At 32.1% G+C, this 17979-nt stretch overlaps 1 protein-coding gene across 3 annotated transcripts in view; it reads left to right on the top strand.

The window, feature by feature from the left end:
- The window catches only part of Vps13 (vacuolar protein sorting 13C), a 134732-nt gene that overhangs the window by 57141 nt on the left and 59612 nt on the right, over nucleotides 1-17979 (top strand). For 2 of the 3 annotated variants that reach the window (XM_080169194.1, XM_080169193.1), the window contains exons 60-71: nucleotides 193-347; nucleotides 656-778; nucleotides 7602-7711; nucleotides 9685-9798; nucleotides 10021-10061; nucleotides 10415-10515; nucleotides 14767-14861; nucleotides 15192-15312; nucleotides 15589-15712; nucleotides 16325-16466; nucleotides 16760-16841; nucleotides 17232-17309. In XM_080169194.1, the coding sequence (XP_080025320.1) occupies nucleotides 193-347; nucleotides 656-778; nucleotides 7602-7711; nucleotides 9685-9798; nucleotides 10021-10061; nucleotides 10415-10515; nucleotides 14767-14861; nucleotides 15192-15312; nucleotides 15589-15712; nucleotides 16325-16466; nucleotides 16760-16841; nucleotides 17232-17309 (1286 nt within the window). The remainder of the gene's footprint in view (nucleotides 1-192; nucleotides 348-655; nucleotides 779-7601; nucleotides 7712-9684; nucleotides 9799-10020; nucleotides 10062-10414; nucleotides 10516-14766; nucleotides 14862-15191; nucleotides 15313-15588; nucleotides 15713-16324; nucleotides 16467-16759; nucleotides 16842-17231; nucleotides 17310-17979) is intronic. The other variant, XM_080169195.1, reaches the window with a different exon arrangement.

The following is a 17979-nucleotide window of genomic DNA, read 5'->3' as shown; positions in this document are numbered from 1 at the left end:
GAAATTGATAATTTACTACAAATTAAACAAATATTTATAACAAAATAACAACATTTTTATAAAAATAATGAAAATTACCTACCTACTCGTTTAAAAAAAAAATAATTTAAGAATACGACAGAAAATAAAAAGTAATTGAAACTTTTCATCTACAATACTTAATTTATTTTCAAAGGAAATATATTTTTTTAGGAGAAATAGGTGTTCTGGAGGACATACGCCACGGTCAGTCGTTGATACGGCTGCGCCTCTATGGTTGGCGCAATGCTGACCTCGAATGTGATAAGATATTTGAGGAGGGTATGAAGGAGTTGGAGTATTGGACATTTACTAGCAGTGATGTAGAGGTAATCTTTAGTGCAGCTTCAATTTAATTTAGGGTTGTTTGAGCGTCATCACGTCTGTGAAGTATCTCCATAAGGAAATTGGACTGCAAGTAATACTGGTACCCAAAGTTTCATAAACATGTACTCTTATTCATTAGCTTAAAAAATGGTACATTGATAAAATCTCGATTGATTGGTTCAAACTAGCAGTGTCCAATTTTTTCCACCAATAATTTTAATCTATAGAAGGGATAATTTTGTTAATCATTATTAGAAATATGCATCATTTTATTTCTTTATCGAGATTACTGGAGATATTTTTATTTTAGACTAACAACGGATATAGGCTAGATCTTGGTGTCCAGAAAGAGATGTCCAAGGGCACCACTGTACTTTCCATCTTTGCACCATTCTGGTTTGTAAATAAAACAAAGAGAACTCTGTACTTTAAGGTAAGGACTATTTTTGGAAGGGAAGCTACTCTAGAATTATGATATGTTTGCATGTCTCTCTGTGTTTTATTTATGACTTGTAAAGGTAGGAGATATATGGAGCGCTAAAGGGTAAAGATTCCCCATATATTGTATTTTTCGCAAGTACCTTTGATCCTAGGTCTCTGTTTGAAGGGATAGAAATGTCCTAAAACCACTTGGAAGCTTTGTAAGCTTTCCTATATGTAGAACTGAATCAGTTCAGTGGTTAGTGGCTCAGACAGACAGTGGGAGTTTTAGAGTAGATGCTGCCCGTTTTTCAGTGTAATCTATACAGCATATATTGAATATTAAGTACTCAATACTGAATAGACAAAGAGATGGACATTTGTAAATTTAGGGTAACTACTATACGCTTCTAATAATAAGTTTGATTATTATGTCATGAATAAAATTATACTTTTAGACCAAGCGGGCACAGAATACCCCTCTATTTTTAATAAATAAATGGAAATAATGTGGTGGGGCTTCTTTTTTACTTTATGTCTATTGTTATTTTTTCAGTTTTCCCGACAAATATTTAAAATATTACTCTGAATGCATGACAGTAGGATGGAAGTGGCTGAATTTGTCATTTTTAATATTTAATTAAATTTACCCCATAGAAAACTATAGAATACAACCTACTATTCTAATGATACAACTTGAAGAAAATTGCCTGTGCCAGGCCGGGACATATGCAAAGCTTCCCTAAAATGGTAAAATACGATCGGACATAACCTATAACTTTCAAGTGAAAAACGCTTTTTAATTAAGTTTTGATTGGTTTGTACAATCTAACAATGTCCAATTTTTGCCCTATTAATATTAAACTAAATAAGGGGTAATTTTGTTTTATCATACTTAAAGGGAGGAAAGGGGTTACAACAATTTATAGTACATTTTTGTTTTAAGAGAGGAAAGGGGTTACAACAATTTATAGTACATTTTTGTTTCAAGAGAGGAAAGGGGTTACAACAATTTATAGTACATTTTTGTTTTAAGAGAGGAAAGGGGTTACAACAATTTATAGTACATTTTTGTTTCAAGAGAGGAAAGGGGTTACAACAATTTATAGTACATTTTTGTTTCAAGAGAGGAAAGGGGTTACAACAATTTATAGTACATTTTTGTTTCAAGAGAGGAAAGGGGTTACAACAATTTATAGTACATTTTTGTTTCAAGAGAGGAAAGGGGTTACAACAATTTATAGTACATTTTTGTTTCAAGAGAGGAAAGGGGTTACAACAATTTATAGTACATTTTTGTTTCAAGAGAGGAAAGGGGTTACATTAATTTATAGTACATTTTTGTTTCAAGGGAGGACAGGGGTTACAACAATTTATAGTACATTTTTGTTTCAAGAGAGGAAAGGGGTTACAACAATTTATAGTACATTTTTGTTTCAAGAGAGGAAAGGGGTTACAACAATTTATAGTAAATTTTTGTTTCAAGAGAGGAAAGGGGTTACAACAATTTATAGTACATTTTTGTTTCAAGAGAGGAAAGGGGTTACAACAATTTATAGTACATTTTTGTTTCAAGGGAGGAAAGGGGTTACAACAATTTATAGTACATTTTTGTTTCAAGAGAGGAAAGGGGTTACAACAATTTATAGTACATTTTTGATTCAAGAGAGGAAAGGGGTTACAACAATTTATAGTAAATTTTTGTTTCAAGGGAGGAAAGGGGTTACATCAATTTATAGTACATTTTTGTTTCAAGGGAGGAAATGGATTCAGACTGGCCAGAGTGTACGTTTTGTACGTTACGCATCGAATCTGTGTACGTTCTGGACGTTATTTTGATATGTGTACGTAACGTATTTTGAAATTTGTATTTTTGTACGTTTTACGTTTTTTTTTTAAATAATAAGAATCAAATATTAGCAGAAAAGTAATTTGTATGTTTTGTACGAAAATTTTAACAAAAACTATAGGTGTATTATATTAAATAAATTCAATATTATCTTAAATTTTCATAGAACAAAAATATGTAGGTAAATTATGCATATATTTATTTAAATTTATGGATTTGAAATATACAGCATGACCCTCAAAAAAGTATTTTTAAGCATCTGCAGCCCTTATTTCTCAATGAATTATAAAAAAATGCATATGTCCTTGTTCTCCATAGTATTCCACATAAGTAGATATAAAAATATTTTTTTTACCTCCATTAACAACGGAGATTTTTAGAGCTAAAGTTTTGAAAAAGTGACTGAGGAAAAAGTAACTTTTAACATGAAACGACTTTTTTAGCAAAATTAAGGTAGAAATTCTTTTATTTTTGTTACTAGCAGAAACTTTATACAAAAATGAAATAAAAAATTTAGTTTTTGAGTAAAAAGCATTTTTTTACACATATTTTTTGAGTCTTTTTAGTTTAATGATATTTTGAAAAACTTACTTATTAGGCAAAATTTTTTAAGATTAAAAAACCAAATAAATCTTTATGAATATAGCAGGAAAATTGTTTTTGTTTCACAATCCTAACTTTAATAACAAAAAAGTTATGAAGAAAATAAAATTAAAACATAATGATTTTTTTGTCTAAAAAGCTTAATTAACCCCCTATTAAATTATTGAGATGTCAGAAAAGTAGGCGGAGCAACTGTCATAATTAATCCTTTTCTCAAATAAGGGGTAATAAATAACCTAAAATTTGCAAATTATCAATTCATTCAGTAGTATTTTTTGCCATTAAAAATTTATATTTTTTGGTGGAATAAAAAAGAAATAATTAGTTAACTTGTTTTTCTTTGTGTCTCATTATTCAGTTGCCAGAAAAACATAATATAACCATCCAAAAAATAAGAGAAACAAAAAAAAATTCTTTTTCTCAGTCACTTTTTCAAAACTTTAGCTCTAAAAATCTCCGGTGTTAATGGAGGTAAAAAAAATATTTTTATATCTACTTATGTGGAATACTATGGAGAACAAGGACATATGCATTTTTTTTTAAATTCATTGAGAAATAAGGGCTGCAGATGCTTAAAAATACTTTTTTGAGGGTCATGCTGTATGTCCTATAGATTTAGTTTAAACTATTGAACAGAAAGAGATATGCAGTTGACTAAATTCAAGTTTAAAATGCATTTCATGCAACTACCCCTTAATAGATTTTACGATAATTTTTTTCAAATTCTTTATATACTTGGGTAAATTTTCCGAGATATCATATGGTGCTCAGTTTAGGATTAAGAAGTCTTATTTTTTGGTATCTTCAGTTTTTAAAGAATAAGAATCAAATATAAGTATAAAAGTATTTGTATATTTATTTGTATTTGTACAAAAATAGTATATTATCTATAATACAAAGTAGAATGATGTCTGTCCGTCTGTATATCAGAAGCTTAATATCTCAGTAACCACTGAACCTATTGGGCTCTACTCTTCATGGAATATACCTAATAGTCCTGTGATGTTTTTTTGTTTTTTTTTTTTGGGGGGGGGGGACACTTAAAGCTTTTTACTTTCTACTAGGATTAGAGGCTTCGCCCCTAGCCTCTAGAGGCTTCGTCCCCTCTTTTATAGAATCGTTTGTTGGAAATTTGTCAAAAAAAAAAAATATAAAAAAGATTGTGATTATTTTTTTCATTTAGGCTTCGCCCCAGGGTGCGGTGGGGGTTCCCCCACCCCGCTGATTTGCATTAGTTTATAAAAATAAATTAAGGGGTGGTTGATTTTTTTTGGAGGGTGGGTTTCCCACACTCTAAGAAAATAGCCTAAAACTACCACAGGACCAGTAGATATATTCCCTGATGATTAGAACCCAATCTGTTCAGTGGTTACCAAGATCTTAAGCTTTAGACAGACAGGCACTGATTTACTTTGTATCAAAGACTAGTATTTTCTGAGATCTTTAGCAATAGACAAAATAACCCTATATCCCATTATATATTTATCCTATAAATCCTTTTTTTCTGTAACGAAGAATCTCGTTAACTGCTGAACCGACATGATCATTGTGAGGTTGTAGGCTATTTTCTCTGTCCTTCCATATCCCTTCAAGAACCTGTATTCAAAATGGTAGAGAAATAGCCTAAAACCATCTCGGTAACTGTATGAAGTAGTTATGAAAATCTTAAGCATCAGACAAAAAACTTACTACTTTATTTAATAGAATATACTTAGTATGTAATAACAGGATGTATGTCTCTCTGTCAGTTTATTTGTACCGAAGGTTCTCGCTAACCGCTAAACCGATATGGTTCTCCTTTACAGGGTAGCTTCTCATAGGTCCTGGGAGAGGGTACAACCACCCTCCCAAGAGAAATTACTCTTAGAAAAAAATCACCACCCTTCCCCTATTTTCTCTTTCTTTTTAAAATTGAAATCAGAAATGGGGGTAGTCTACTCCCCCCTCCCTCACTAAAAAATTTATTAGCGAAGCTACTCTATAATCACTTTGTCAGTCCGTTATGCTATCGGAGAAACGTGATTTTCTCGGCTCCTGTTTTTTGATTGAATAAGTTCACATTCTACATATTTACATTGAGATTTGCCTTTTGGTTGGGGTGCTAGAAGATCTATTCCTAGATTTTCTTTTTTTCATGGTTTTCTCGACTTCTATTCAAGAAAGACGGCTGAAATTTTCAGGGAATAAATAAATTCACATTCTACATATTTTCAAAAAGTTTCTTTAAGGTTTGTCTATTTGTTGCAGTGCTAGATCGATTCCTAGATGTATAGGTTTTTGTGATTTTCTCTACTCATATTCCTGATAGACGGTTGTAATTTTCAGGGATTGTATTAGTTTTCATTCTTAATACTTCCACTAAATTTCATTGAGATTTGCTTATTGGTTGGGGGGCTGAATTTATTTCTAGATTTTCACGTTATTATATATTTTTTAAAGGTTTTGTTATTTATTTAAATAAGGTTAATGCTTATTTTTTACGACACTACTCTATAGTTTATATAGTTCCCAGATTTCCATTCATATCTTTTGAGCTTCGCTACTTAAGGATGTTGTCATCCTTGTTTTTTACTTTTTATTTTTAAATAAAAAAAATGGGTTTTTAATTCAACCCCCCCCCCCCTAATCAAGTTCCTCTAGAGGCCTCTAAGGGCATAGTCGCTGGTCTTTATAATAGGATATACTTTGTACATAATAACAGGATGTCTGTTTGTTTGTACCAAAGAATCTCGCTAACCACGGAACCGATATGGTTCTCCTTAACAGGATAGCTTCTCATAGGTTTTTGGAAGTTTTATAACTATTTTGGGGAAGAGTGTCACCATCCACCCTCCCAAGAGAAATTGACTTTAGAAAAAAAACTACCTCCTCCCCCCAAAAATGAATTTTAATTGCTCACTGATTTTAAGTTAATTTTTTTCCAGATGTCTATAAATAACTTTTGAGCTTCGCTACTTATGTGTGTTGTCATCCATGTTTTTTTATTGAATTCAACTCTCCCCTCCTCAAGTGCCCCTAGAGGCCTTTAGGAGCGTAGACGCTAGTTCTTTTAAATGGAGTAAGAGGATAATATCTTGTGTCTGTCAGTTCGCTATGGTTCTCCTTTACAGGTAGCTGCTAGTAGACTTAAATGTATTGATAATAGGTAACTAGGAAATTATTTAACTTATTTTTATTAGGAATGTACGTTTTTGTACGTTTTTTACTTTTTTATGTACGTAACGTATTTTTTTGTGTACGTTATGTACGTTTTTTATTTTCAAAATTGGCTGGCCAGTCTGTGGATTACATCAATTTATAGTACATTTTTGTTTCAAGGGAGGAAAGGGATTACATCAATTTATAGTACATTTTTGTTTCAAGGGAGGAAAGAGGTTACATCAATTTATCGTACAGTTTGTATCACATTCCTACGTATTTTTTAAGTGTGGCAGAATAAGATACCTGATCCTAATTCTATAGTTGTCTATTCCTTGCTCTTACACAACTGGATAAAATAATTTAAATTGAATAGATTTATTCTGGTGGAAGTGGCATTTTTGCAAATATGTCACTTTCATTATTTCAACTTTTAATTGTCCTTTTGTTTCATTCATTAAACAACAGATTGTAATTTGGAGGGGGGGAAATCTACAGAAGGAGCAATTTTGTTTCGCTTAATTGGGGTTTATATGGTGTAAAAATTATAGAGCCCTTAGATGTAAGGAACGCAGCCACTTGGTATTTTATAGAAAAAAGCTGTTTTTATGATTGAGTTCTTCTTTTAGGGAAGTTTTACATATAGGTTATGGGATGGTTTAATTAAGGCTATTTTCTGCTCCCTCCATGCCCATTCGGATATTCATTTGGGTATGGATGCTATAGACTCAGCGAATTATTATTTTATAAACAAAAACTGGCTTTTCTATTTAATGTTTTCTTAAAAATACATTTATTAAGAAATATTTCTGAATTTGAAACGTAACCATCGGAGAATTAGGTATCTGGCTTTTACTTACCAATCATTTGTTACAGGGCTCCGAAACAACTATCTTTCTTTTAAGGGGGGGGGGGGGGTTAATGCAACCATCTCGTAATCAGTGAGCAAATGGCTTTTAGAATTCGAATTTCCATCTGAAATTTTGCATGAGTAATCCTTGGTAGGTCTATTTTCCCTAAATCGAACAAAAAGTTGGAAAAGTAACGGCTAACGGCTGGCGGCTCAGCCGTTTTGCCATTTTTTGGATATCTATATTGTAAATTAGTCACGAAACCAATCTCCACATAATACTCTTTTCCACTCCAAAACGCTATCAAACGGTTCTAGACGTTGAAACAACTTTTCAGCTAGGCTAACCAGCGGAGAATTAGCTATCTGTAGTTAACAACTAATCATTTGTTTTAGGGTCATGATGGAAACTACGAGGTTGCTCACTACCCCGAGGAAGAAAAGGTCCCCATGATGTTCTCATACATCACAAGATCATTCTTTGGGAAAAAGAAAATCAGCCTCAGGAACTTTGTGATTCTTCACTTTTGAAAATTATCCTTAAAGATGGTTAAGATGCTTATAGAAGGTGGCATAAAACCATCTTGATATTGAAATAAAATAATCTAAGACCATCATGAGAGCTTAGTGCAGCTTACTATTTCATATGATAATGTTTAATGAGATTAAATTCTTATTTTGGGAAATCTTACAAATAAAAAAATACGAATCTGTTTTCCTACATGAAAGTTTTGTCACAAATCAGTATGCAATAGTTGTCCTACAAGTCAACCAAAAAATAAGGGCTCTTTAATGTACTTAAAAGTAAACCTTTGATTTTTTATATTTAAAAAATGCTTTAAGTCAGTAAATTTTAGCAACTAGTAATACGAAAATAAGATTTATTCTGCAACCCTTTCTATCCTCCAATTTCCTCTACTAAATATCTAATATTAAACTTTAAAAATCTACGGAGGAATATTAATTTATAATCGATTGTTCATTCCTTGAAGATAAGCCTTTATTAATTTCATTTTGCAATACCACAAGGACGTCAGTATGCAAAACTTGTTTTTCACAAAATCAAGTTTTATCATCTCTAAAATCTTTTTTCCCTCTAAAGAAGTTTCCAAACTTTGTTTTCTTTGATCAAAACTATCCATAGATGTATTTTTTCGGGTTGGAAGTACATATCAAAAATAGATTTGTTATCCTAGATAGTCAATTATACACAACTAGCGGCTTCGCCCTTAGCCTCTAGGGGCTTTGCCACAAGAGGTAAAATTACATCTTCTATTACTTACCCAGCAGAACGGATCGCAGATTTTCGCACCTACCCAGCAGGAAAAAAATTTCGCGATTAAATAACGAATTCGAAAAATTCGTCAAAAAAAAAAAAAAAAATGGGGGGGATTTTTTGTTTTGGGGGGGGGGGGTTGTGGGTGTCCCACCCCCAAGAAAATAGCCGAAAACCACCACAGGACCAGTAGTTATATTCCCTGAAGAGTAGAATCCGATCGGTTCCGTTGTTACCGAGATCTTAAGCTTCCTACGGACGTACAGACAGACATCAAGCTTCTTTGTATTATAGATAATCTGTCCAACTCTAAAAGAGTTTTATAGCAGACAATTTTTCTATTTATTTAATTAACTTTAATGTTGGTAGGATGATTCATATGATTACCTCCCAAATTACGAGCGCAGTAAATTTTTGAACAATAGAATTTACCCAAGCAAAGCTTTATCCTCAAACTTTCAACTGTATAACTAAGCTAACCTATTACATGAAAGAAATGAAAAATTCACTGCTCTTTTAAAGCAAAATTAAATGTGTACACTTCCTAACCAATAATGTGATCAATTTGTTCTTAACTGTTGGACTGGTCCAATCAAGAGATTATTCCTCTAGACTTTCTATATTTATTATTTGAAAAGATGCATTGATATCCAGAGGTGGGCTCTTAAAAATATTCAAGGGAGCAAATACTTCTTAGTTATTTATTAATTTATTTCGGTGGACATTGCACCCTCTTCAGTCTTGTAATTTAATTTATGAGGTGTTGCTATCGCAAATTATTATTCACCTTATAAGTCATTTCCTATCGTCGTTTCTTCCATTTTAAGTTTTTAAGAACCAAACTCAGAAGTTAAGAACATTTATATTAAAAAAGGTTTTCTTTTTATTTTTACTATTTGTAAAATGTCATGTTCTTCTTAGTTTAATCTTTTCATAGCTTTAAAATAAATTGGAAATAAGGGGGTGTTTATCGTTAGTTTGTTTATTACTTAAGGTTAAGTTTTGATAAGTTATTTAAGGTACTCGGTAGCCTTGTAGCCTGCAGGTATAGGCTTCACAGGAGCATATAGAAAAAGCAAAAAACTACCCTGCACCTTGATTTTCAATTTATTTGAAAGTGTTAGCGGGGCCAGGGGGGTTCCGTTCTCGCCAAGGACTACTGGAGAAAGCACCAAATTGTAAATCACAAATCTAATGTCACAGAGTTGACGCATCTCATTGGTCGGATCCTTTCACCATTGACACCATCGGTGACACCGGCAAGATTGTCTGTAAGATGGACTCAAAGAGGGGCTCACTCAAGAGAAATTTCATCAGGAAATCCCAGTTTACTTTTTTTAGTTGAAATTATGCAAATAATGAAAAATATGATAGAAATTGTTTAGGTAATTTTAGGAAATATTAAATTGGAGAAAGAAAATTTTTTTATTTTCATAATTCATACCAATAAAATTATGATTTCTTGATCTCTAAACTTTCTTTTTTGAAAATTCTATTAATGATTTCAAAATTTGTAAAATGGTATCGTTTGATTATTAGTTTGGACCGTAATGCCATCAAAGAGGCCTCTTATAACATAGGTAATAGACTTTTTTGGTACTTCAGACATATACAAAGCATTTGATTTATTTTCAAATGCTTCTTTAAATACTAGAGGAATCTTAGGGCCCTGTATTTTAAGGGAGAGTGATTAATAAATAGGATCCTTCCCAATACCTAACATTGAAAAAGAATAGTCTAAAACCATACCGTGACCTATGTGAAGCTTCCATAAAATGGAGAACTTAATCGGTTTAGTGAGATCTTATAAGAAACATTGATATGATAAAAAATTGATTTTAAACAAAAAAACATTCATACCATTTGTAATCTATCTAAATCATAAACTTACTACTTGTATGTAGCGTTGCTATAATTGACTCTTATCGCCTAGGTATCCAGATAAGCCAGAGCTCTGCCAGCTTGACCAAGATTGTCACCTTCACCCCCTACTTCATGGTCTACAATTCTGCGGATTTTAACATTGAAATGAAGGTATGTAAATATGATATATAGATATATATGTTGCAAGATAGTTTAATACAGGGCGTCCAAGCTTTTTCATTCGGTGGGGGGTAAAAATTCAAAATTTTGAGGGGGGGTTGTAATCTTTATATCATATAGGCAAGGACATCCAAGCTTTTTAATATTTTTTTGGGGGGGGAAGGTAAAAATTCAAACAAATTTTTATTTTATTTTTTTATTTTTTTTTTTTTTGGGGGGGGGGTAATCGCCCCGCACACCCCCATTTGACGTCCTTAGTTTAATATATTTGATATTGCAGTTTTTAATTTTTCTTTCTTTTGTGTATTTAATAACATGTTTCATTCATATAATTCTTTCCGAGGTATTGCACAGGACAGTCCACATTTCATATGAAATGGTAGATTTATGTATAGGTTCGGATGTCTTTGGATAGCCCAATAAAATTTAAAATTTATTTTTGTGTTTAAGAATAAATTAGTGTCCTAAAATTAAACTGTATATATTTTAAACCTAAAGTCATTTAGCAATTAAACGTGTAAAATGTTGAAAATCTGAAATTTTTTTCTCTTTGTTAAACTAGAACTAGAACACTGACCTAGATAGAGTATCTTGAAATGATTATGGTTTAAATAAAATAGGTTGTAAACAAATCAGTCTCATCTGCTTTGTTTTCAAAGCTTTTAAATCTGTCCGAAGAGACAAATATTTCTACAAAATGTGTTTGAATTATTTTATTTTACTAAAGGGGGGGGGGGGGTCGGGGGGTAGTGGCGTTTCGTGTATCGTCATACCAGCAATTTTATTTTGGGTGCAATTTTTGCGGTGACGGGGATGGTGGTCCTGTCGCCGTGTTTTTTTTTAAATACCAAAACGTTTTACTCGCCCAAAAAGATTTTACCTAATTATCTTTAAAATTAAGGGAGTAACTCCCAAAATAAAGATGCTTGTATGTCGATCCTCGAAACGTTATCCCCTCTCCGCCACATTTTTACTGTAACTTGTTATTTCACTCAAATATTCTTTATTTTCTTGACTGATAATCTCTTTCCATTTGTTTCAGACAGCTTAGATCTGCTAAATCAAATTTAAATTCAGAACAGCTGCATGCAAATTGTTTATTTGTAGTTTTATTGACATGTTTGTTTTAAAAGCGACGCTTTTCTATGATTCGTTTTCCTGCATGATGATTCCCATTACAGTAAGGTACGATTAAGTAATTTTTTGATCGTTACCAGAAAGTCCCTACGTCCATTTAAAACTTGCTAGTTTTTAATTGTTTTTAATGCAATCTTTTTGTTTAATATAATTATCCTATTCTTCCGATTTTGGAACTATGATTCCTAGAACAACAAGTTACAACAAGCTGGATGTGGTAATCCTTGTTCTAAGAGTTAATTCAAAAATTATTTTTAGAAAGAGGAAAATTTAATGGAAAACTTTGACATATTTTGATAAATAACATGCACAAAGATTTGCCAATATGGTGTTATGCCTAGTTTGAGGGGGAGGGGGTGGGGGAGGTAAGGTCTTAATTAAGAAAATATCTAAGGTGCTTTAAAACGGATTTTTGTTTTTTTAGACAAAGAGTGTTTTTGTTTAAAAATACTATTCCCTATTAATGCTAGATTTAAAGAAATAGTTGGCATAATGTAGTTTTTATTGCCTGTTAAATCGAATATATCTTGGGGGTTATGGGAACTTTGATTCAAATAGTATCATTATTGTCTGGCCAACTTACAGATACAGGGATTGTAGAGAAAATAAGAAGCATGGGTTAGCAGCAGAAGAAAAAACATTTGATGCCTTGGATCTAACTTATTGCTTGCAGCAGCAATCAGTTGTTCTATAGACGGCTTATATACTAATTTACATAGGGTCAAGCGGGGCATTAACCGGTAAGGGGCATTACCGGTAATTTTTTACCCACCTTCAGAAAATGAACTTTTTTTTCCATGTTTTAATCGACTGACAGAAAAAAACATAAAAGCAAATTTGTTCCTTATTAAATTGCCTACAAAAGAGTATAAAATGAAATTTTTGTGAGATGAATTTTAAGGGTACTTTTTGGGTCTCAAAGTCGGACGAAAATTTTTTCTTTTCAAAAATTTTTTCACCTAGGTGTATAAAGATCGACCTACACAAAAATTGGTAAGACCTAGAACTGATCCGTAAAAACCTTTTGAACTAAGAATCGCCCACTTTTTCCAAATCCGTTGAGAGCTTAAATGTAGAGTTAATATTTTTTTCAAAAATGACCAAAGTTCGCGCGGGGTATTTTTCGGTAACGTCGAAAAAAAATTCAAATTCGATTTTTAAGATCAATTTTCAGGTTTTCTTTGGTAAAATCTAAAATTCAATATGGGCTTTTTAAGAATTAGGCCAAAAAGTGAATAGAACAGGTTTTTTATATAAAAAAATAAATTTTATTTTTTAAGAAAATTTTTGTGGAAAAAAATCGAAATTTCTCGTCTTTTAAAAAAAATGATTTTTGACATAGAAGGAATAGTCCGATCTTTATGAAAATTTTTGTGGATAATCCCTATAACCTCTACTAGTTATGATTATTTATGTTTGACTGGCCGTTTGGCCGTTTTTCATCGATTTTTTTAGGTTAAAAAGACACTACCCACAATGCCCCACCGTGGGGCATTTATCGGTAATTTCTTTGAGTCCAATTATGACAAACTTCTAAAAGTCCTAGTATAACGTCCTATTAGGACCTGATAGTCGTTTCCGTAAGCTTTCTAATGGTCTTGGTCCCATTTAAAAATATTAATATTTACCCCATTTTTTTTTCAAAAAACCAATAAAATTACCGGTAATGCCCCGCCTCACCCTAATAATATAAATTGTTGAAACTTTGAGGTGCGATAATACGAAAAGGACTATACCCGAAACTTTTTTTAAAAACTAGAATTAAAAGTTGTCTGAGATCGACTCCCCCCTCCACCTTAAGGGCCATAGAGCTCCAAAGTTGTACCAATCAATATTGTGTTGAAAAAGAAGGAAAATTCAAATTTTACTTTTCTTTTTATAACTGTACTGAAGTACTGAAACAAATTTAATTAGTTACACACTAAAAATTTTATTACTTCAAAAGAAATACATTTACATTAAAAGTGTGTCAGTAGGTATATGTGGGGAAAGGGAAAAAAATAGTTTTTCTGAAAAAATGATGGACCTTTCCGGCATATATTTTCTCATATGAGCTTAATGAAAGGGAACTATGCATGATCAAGGGCATTTTTACTTGGGTTTATATATTCCAATCTGTTATAGTTGGGTATAAAAAGTAAAGTGAAAATGGAAGAAAGCTAAATAGATATTTAGGTATTAAATGCTTCGTCAACTTCAAATTGTCTTAAAACAATATTATTATTTTTTCAATAGATTAGATTGATCTTTATTCTGGTATAGTCTTCAAATTACTATAGCTTGCCATAAAGGAAAATAAAGCTTTAGATTACTCATAATATCATTTAATAATTTGCCTTACTGCTTAAGTCTGTTTTATATAATTTTTGTGGCCTAAATCTGTTATCAAAGAACTTTTGTACAGTATCTTAAAAGTTTAGAATATTTGTCTCTATTTAAGACTCAAGTGCTTTAATATTAATTTCAAATTTATTCTTCTTTTTTGGAATTTAAAGCAGTTACAAGGAAATAAAATAGGTATCTTATCTTTTTATATAATTCTCTAGGGAATTTTTTTCTTGTAAGAAGAGCATTTACCTACATAATTTTTTGATTTTATAAATCTTTAATTTTAAAAAGTTGTACCTAAAAGACTTAATTTAGATTTTTTAAAATCTTATATCTTCATTTACACTTGCAGCAATCTAAATAAACATTTCTATAAAATCTATAAAACGAATGCTGAGCTTTTAGAGCGCAGTGATATGTCAGACATCAAACTGACAATAAAACAGAGAAAATGGAGATGGTTGGGGCCGGCACACTCTAAGGAAAGGGCATTATGATTTAACCAATCAAGCCTTGACTTAAAACCCCCACCATAGAAAGAGGAAACCAGGTAGACCAAAAACGACCTGGTGGAGAGAACCCAACTGAACTGGAAAATGAGAAAATATCATTTTTCAGTGATGTCTTGAGCCATGCCAAATCCAAAGAAAAATGAAGAACCATTGTGCGTGGCCTAAGCTCTGGAAAAAAGAGATAACTGGCGATGATGATGCTAAAATCTTTAGAATTACTTATCAAGATATAACATTTTAAGATATTTTGAATGACATATTATAGGAAGTGGAGGAGGATTTGGGTGGTTGGACGTTGATACCTTCCAAAGCTTGTGTACCTGTTTGGCCATTTTATGGCGCCAAGGCTTTTATTTGCAGGTAAAGATTTTTAATTTAATTGTTTTATTTTGTGCATAGAAACCATAAACATTTGAAAAAAGGCATCTAGTGTTCACTTCTTCACCAATTAAAAAGAAAATTGCAATGCTTTCTCGTCATTTCTATTGCAATGTTTACAAAAAACGGCAGTATTTTGTTTTATTGGAAAAAGGCATCAGTTTTCATGAAAACTATTTTTGTTTTATATTGGTTTATATTTGTTTTTGTTTTTTGGGAGGGGAATTAAAGTTTCCTCCTCTTTAAATAGCCTAAACTCTGCCCTATACAAAATTTTACAATGATTCTATATTTGAATATTTTTTATTCCAGGGTTGAGGGATACTTAGAGACAACAGTTCCCTTCTCCCTCCTTGACAACAGTCCCTCCCTGCTCATGCTGGCAAACAAGTTTGGAGGCATTGATGTCAGAACTAAGATGGAAAACTCACAGGTACTTGCTAAAAACGCCCCACAGACAACCAACTTTTTGATTGATCGGTCTGCGCTTTACATTTTGATTTCGACCATAGCATAAAAAAAGAAGTCTAAAACCATCCCGGGAGCTTAGTGAAGTCTCCCTAAAATGGAGAACTCACAGTTGAGTGGTTACTGAGATCTTAAAACGTGGCACCACGTAGTGCATCCACATGAAGGCGAGCAGGTGATGAGTTCGAATCTCGTCTCAAAACTTTTCAGAAAACCGATTGCTAATGATCTGTGTTTGTAGGTGCTTGTAACTCTGGGTGGGTATAAGCCTGGGTACGCTCCTGTCCTGCTGGTAAACAACACCATAGCCTTCAATATTGAGTATGGAGAGGCTGGCTCTGACAGCAAACATTTCCTTTCTCCAGGTATCATTTATGAGGAATGTTAACACTATTGTGGGGGGGGGGGGGGAACTAAAGATCCATATTCGAGATAGTGTTTTTTTTTATTTATTATCAGCGTGAAGGAGACATTGGACTATAAATTATAGTAAATTTTCTTATGTTTGGCTTTAAAATCTGTTGGGATTGTAATTAAATCATAGTGCTCAAAGTTTTCAACTAATAATTTAGTCCATATGAGGGGTAATTTTTTTTGGTAATTGAGAGTGTAACTACAATGGTACCAAGTTTTATCGATATTTATATCTGAAGAATAGTGAAGATGTCTTTGTTTCATCTGTAATAAAAATTATACCTACTTTGTTTGAATGTTTTATTGCTTCTTGGTAGATTTATAAAAAAAAAGGGGTTAGGTAATAGGCATATCACAACCTTCCCCCCAAAAAGAAACCAAGATAATTATGGATAGATGAAGCCGCATTATATCTATGAGATGCATGCCTCTAGAGGCGTCTTAAATAAGCTTTCAGTTCTGTATCATGTGGTATCATAAATTAGCAGTTTAACAGACTTAGGTCTACTTGTCCATTAACTTTGCACATGAAAACATTTAAATATAAATTATTATGTGTTCAGGAAAGAAATGTCTGTATACCTGGCAGAAGCCGTCAGGCACCAGAACCTTTGTCTGGACCATCCAGGGAGCCAATAACAAGTCTGGCATTAATTTTAAACAAGTCGAGAACTCTCTTAAAAGCGATGGCTGTGATTCTTATAGGTAGGATGTTTTTAATAAAGCCATTATTGATGCTTTCTCTTAAGTGCCAAACAAGCACATAATCCAACAGAAATAAGATATGTGTGAGGGGGGTGGGTTCCCCTTTATTCCTAAATACGATTGGTGGTCCCTGACCCTGCGTGGCTACCCTCTACCCAACATAACCCGATCTAAAGAAAACATAAAGTTTTTTATTCAACTTCAACTTCGTCCGTTTTCTACACCTATAAACTTTAGAGTTGTCATGGATAGTAAAGATTTTACAAAGAAATTTTTTAAATCATATTTTTCAGCATTGGACACTTGAACTTTTCCTGGGTGTCCTTCTTGGATGGGATGCAAAGAGTTCTTCTATTTACTATGAACAGCTTACAGGTATTATACTCTTTGCATCATTGCAATATTAAATAACAAAATCATTCTTTGCATTTATATTCTCATTTTGAAGGAGTGGACATTGGACTGTAAATTACATTTGTACCCAAAAATATATAATCATGTTTTCTTATTCGTTGACTTGGAATTGAATTGGTTGTTTCTAAAATAGTATTGTCCTACTTTACTTTAGAACCAATAGTTAATTTTGATTATTATTTTTGGGTATGAATATTAATTTATCGTCCGTTGTCCTATCCCTTAAAATCCCTGTATTTTATTAACACACTTATCAATCGCTTCGCTACTTATGAACACAATCATCTTTGTATAATTATTTTTTCTTAAATTTATTTTATTGTACAGTTTATCATTTTAAAATGACCATAGGCATTACGTTTATCAAATCTAAATCTTTGGTTTGGTAAAATGTTCAGCCCTGGTGGAAAAGCAAGTGTAATTACAGAGGTATTTGTGGGAGAATATATACAGGCTTGGCAATAAGCTTAATTATTATTTATGTTCATTATTGGGTGTAGGTTCCTTGTGCTGTTGGATTTTAGATTCTTATTTGGTAGGTAGAGGAAGAAAAAACGGATAATGGAAAGAAAACGAAGTAGCGGGTTTCATCCTATTATCACATTAGCTTTCTCCTATTTCTAGCTCCTGTGGGGCCTAGTTTTTAACCTAATTTACTTTACAAAAGCACTGTGAAAATACGTTGAAATCCGTTACTTCGTTTTCTTTCCATGATCAAAAAAGAAACATTTTAACGATCAGTTCATGTTTCCTCTTTCAAAATTTAAAGTTTATTTAGTTATGGATCAATAAATTAAATTTAATCCTTATGATTGGTGAAAGATATATTTATAAAAATTTGTGAGCCCTTGTTTCCAATTAATTTCATTTAACAAAGATTTAAAATTTGGTGACTGAAATGATGATTTTTAAGTTTATATTTCTTGAAACTAACGTTTCATCTATAATTGTTTTCAATTTTATATTATGTTTAAAGGGTAATAGGTAGATAAATTATTTGTCGGTACAAATGTCTATTATGAATTTTTATTGTAAGAGGGTAATTTTTTTCGCGTATTTTCCGTAAATATGAGTACATGCTCTCAGTCAAATGCGCTTA

The sequence above is a fragment of the Acartia tonsa genome, chromosome 8 (assembly GCF_053477335.1).
Source record: "Acartia tonsa isolate MP-2025a chromosome 8, ASM5347733v1, whole genome shotgun sequence".
In the NCBI taxonomy this organism is placed as follows: domain Eukaryota; kingdom Metazoa; phylum Arthropoda; class Copepoda; order Calanoida; family Acartiidae; genus Acartia; species Acartia tonsa.
This window is presented reverse-complemented; position numbering and strand designations above follow the sequence as displayed.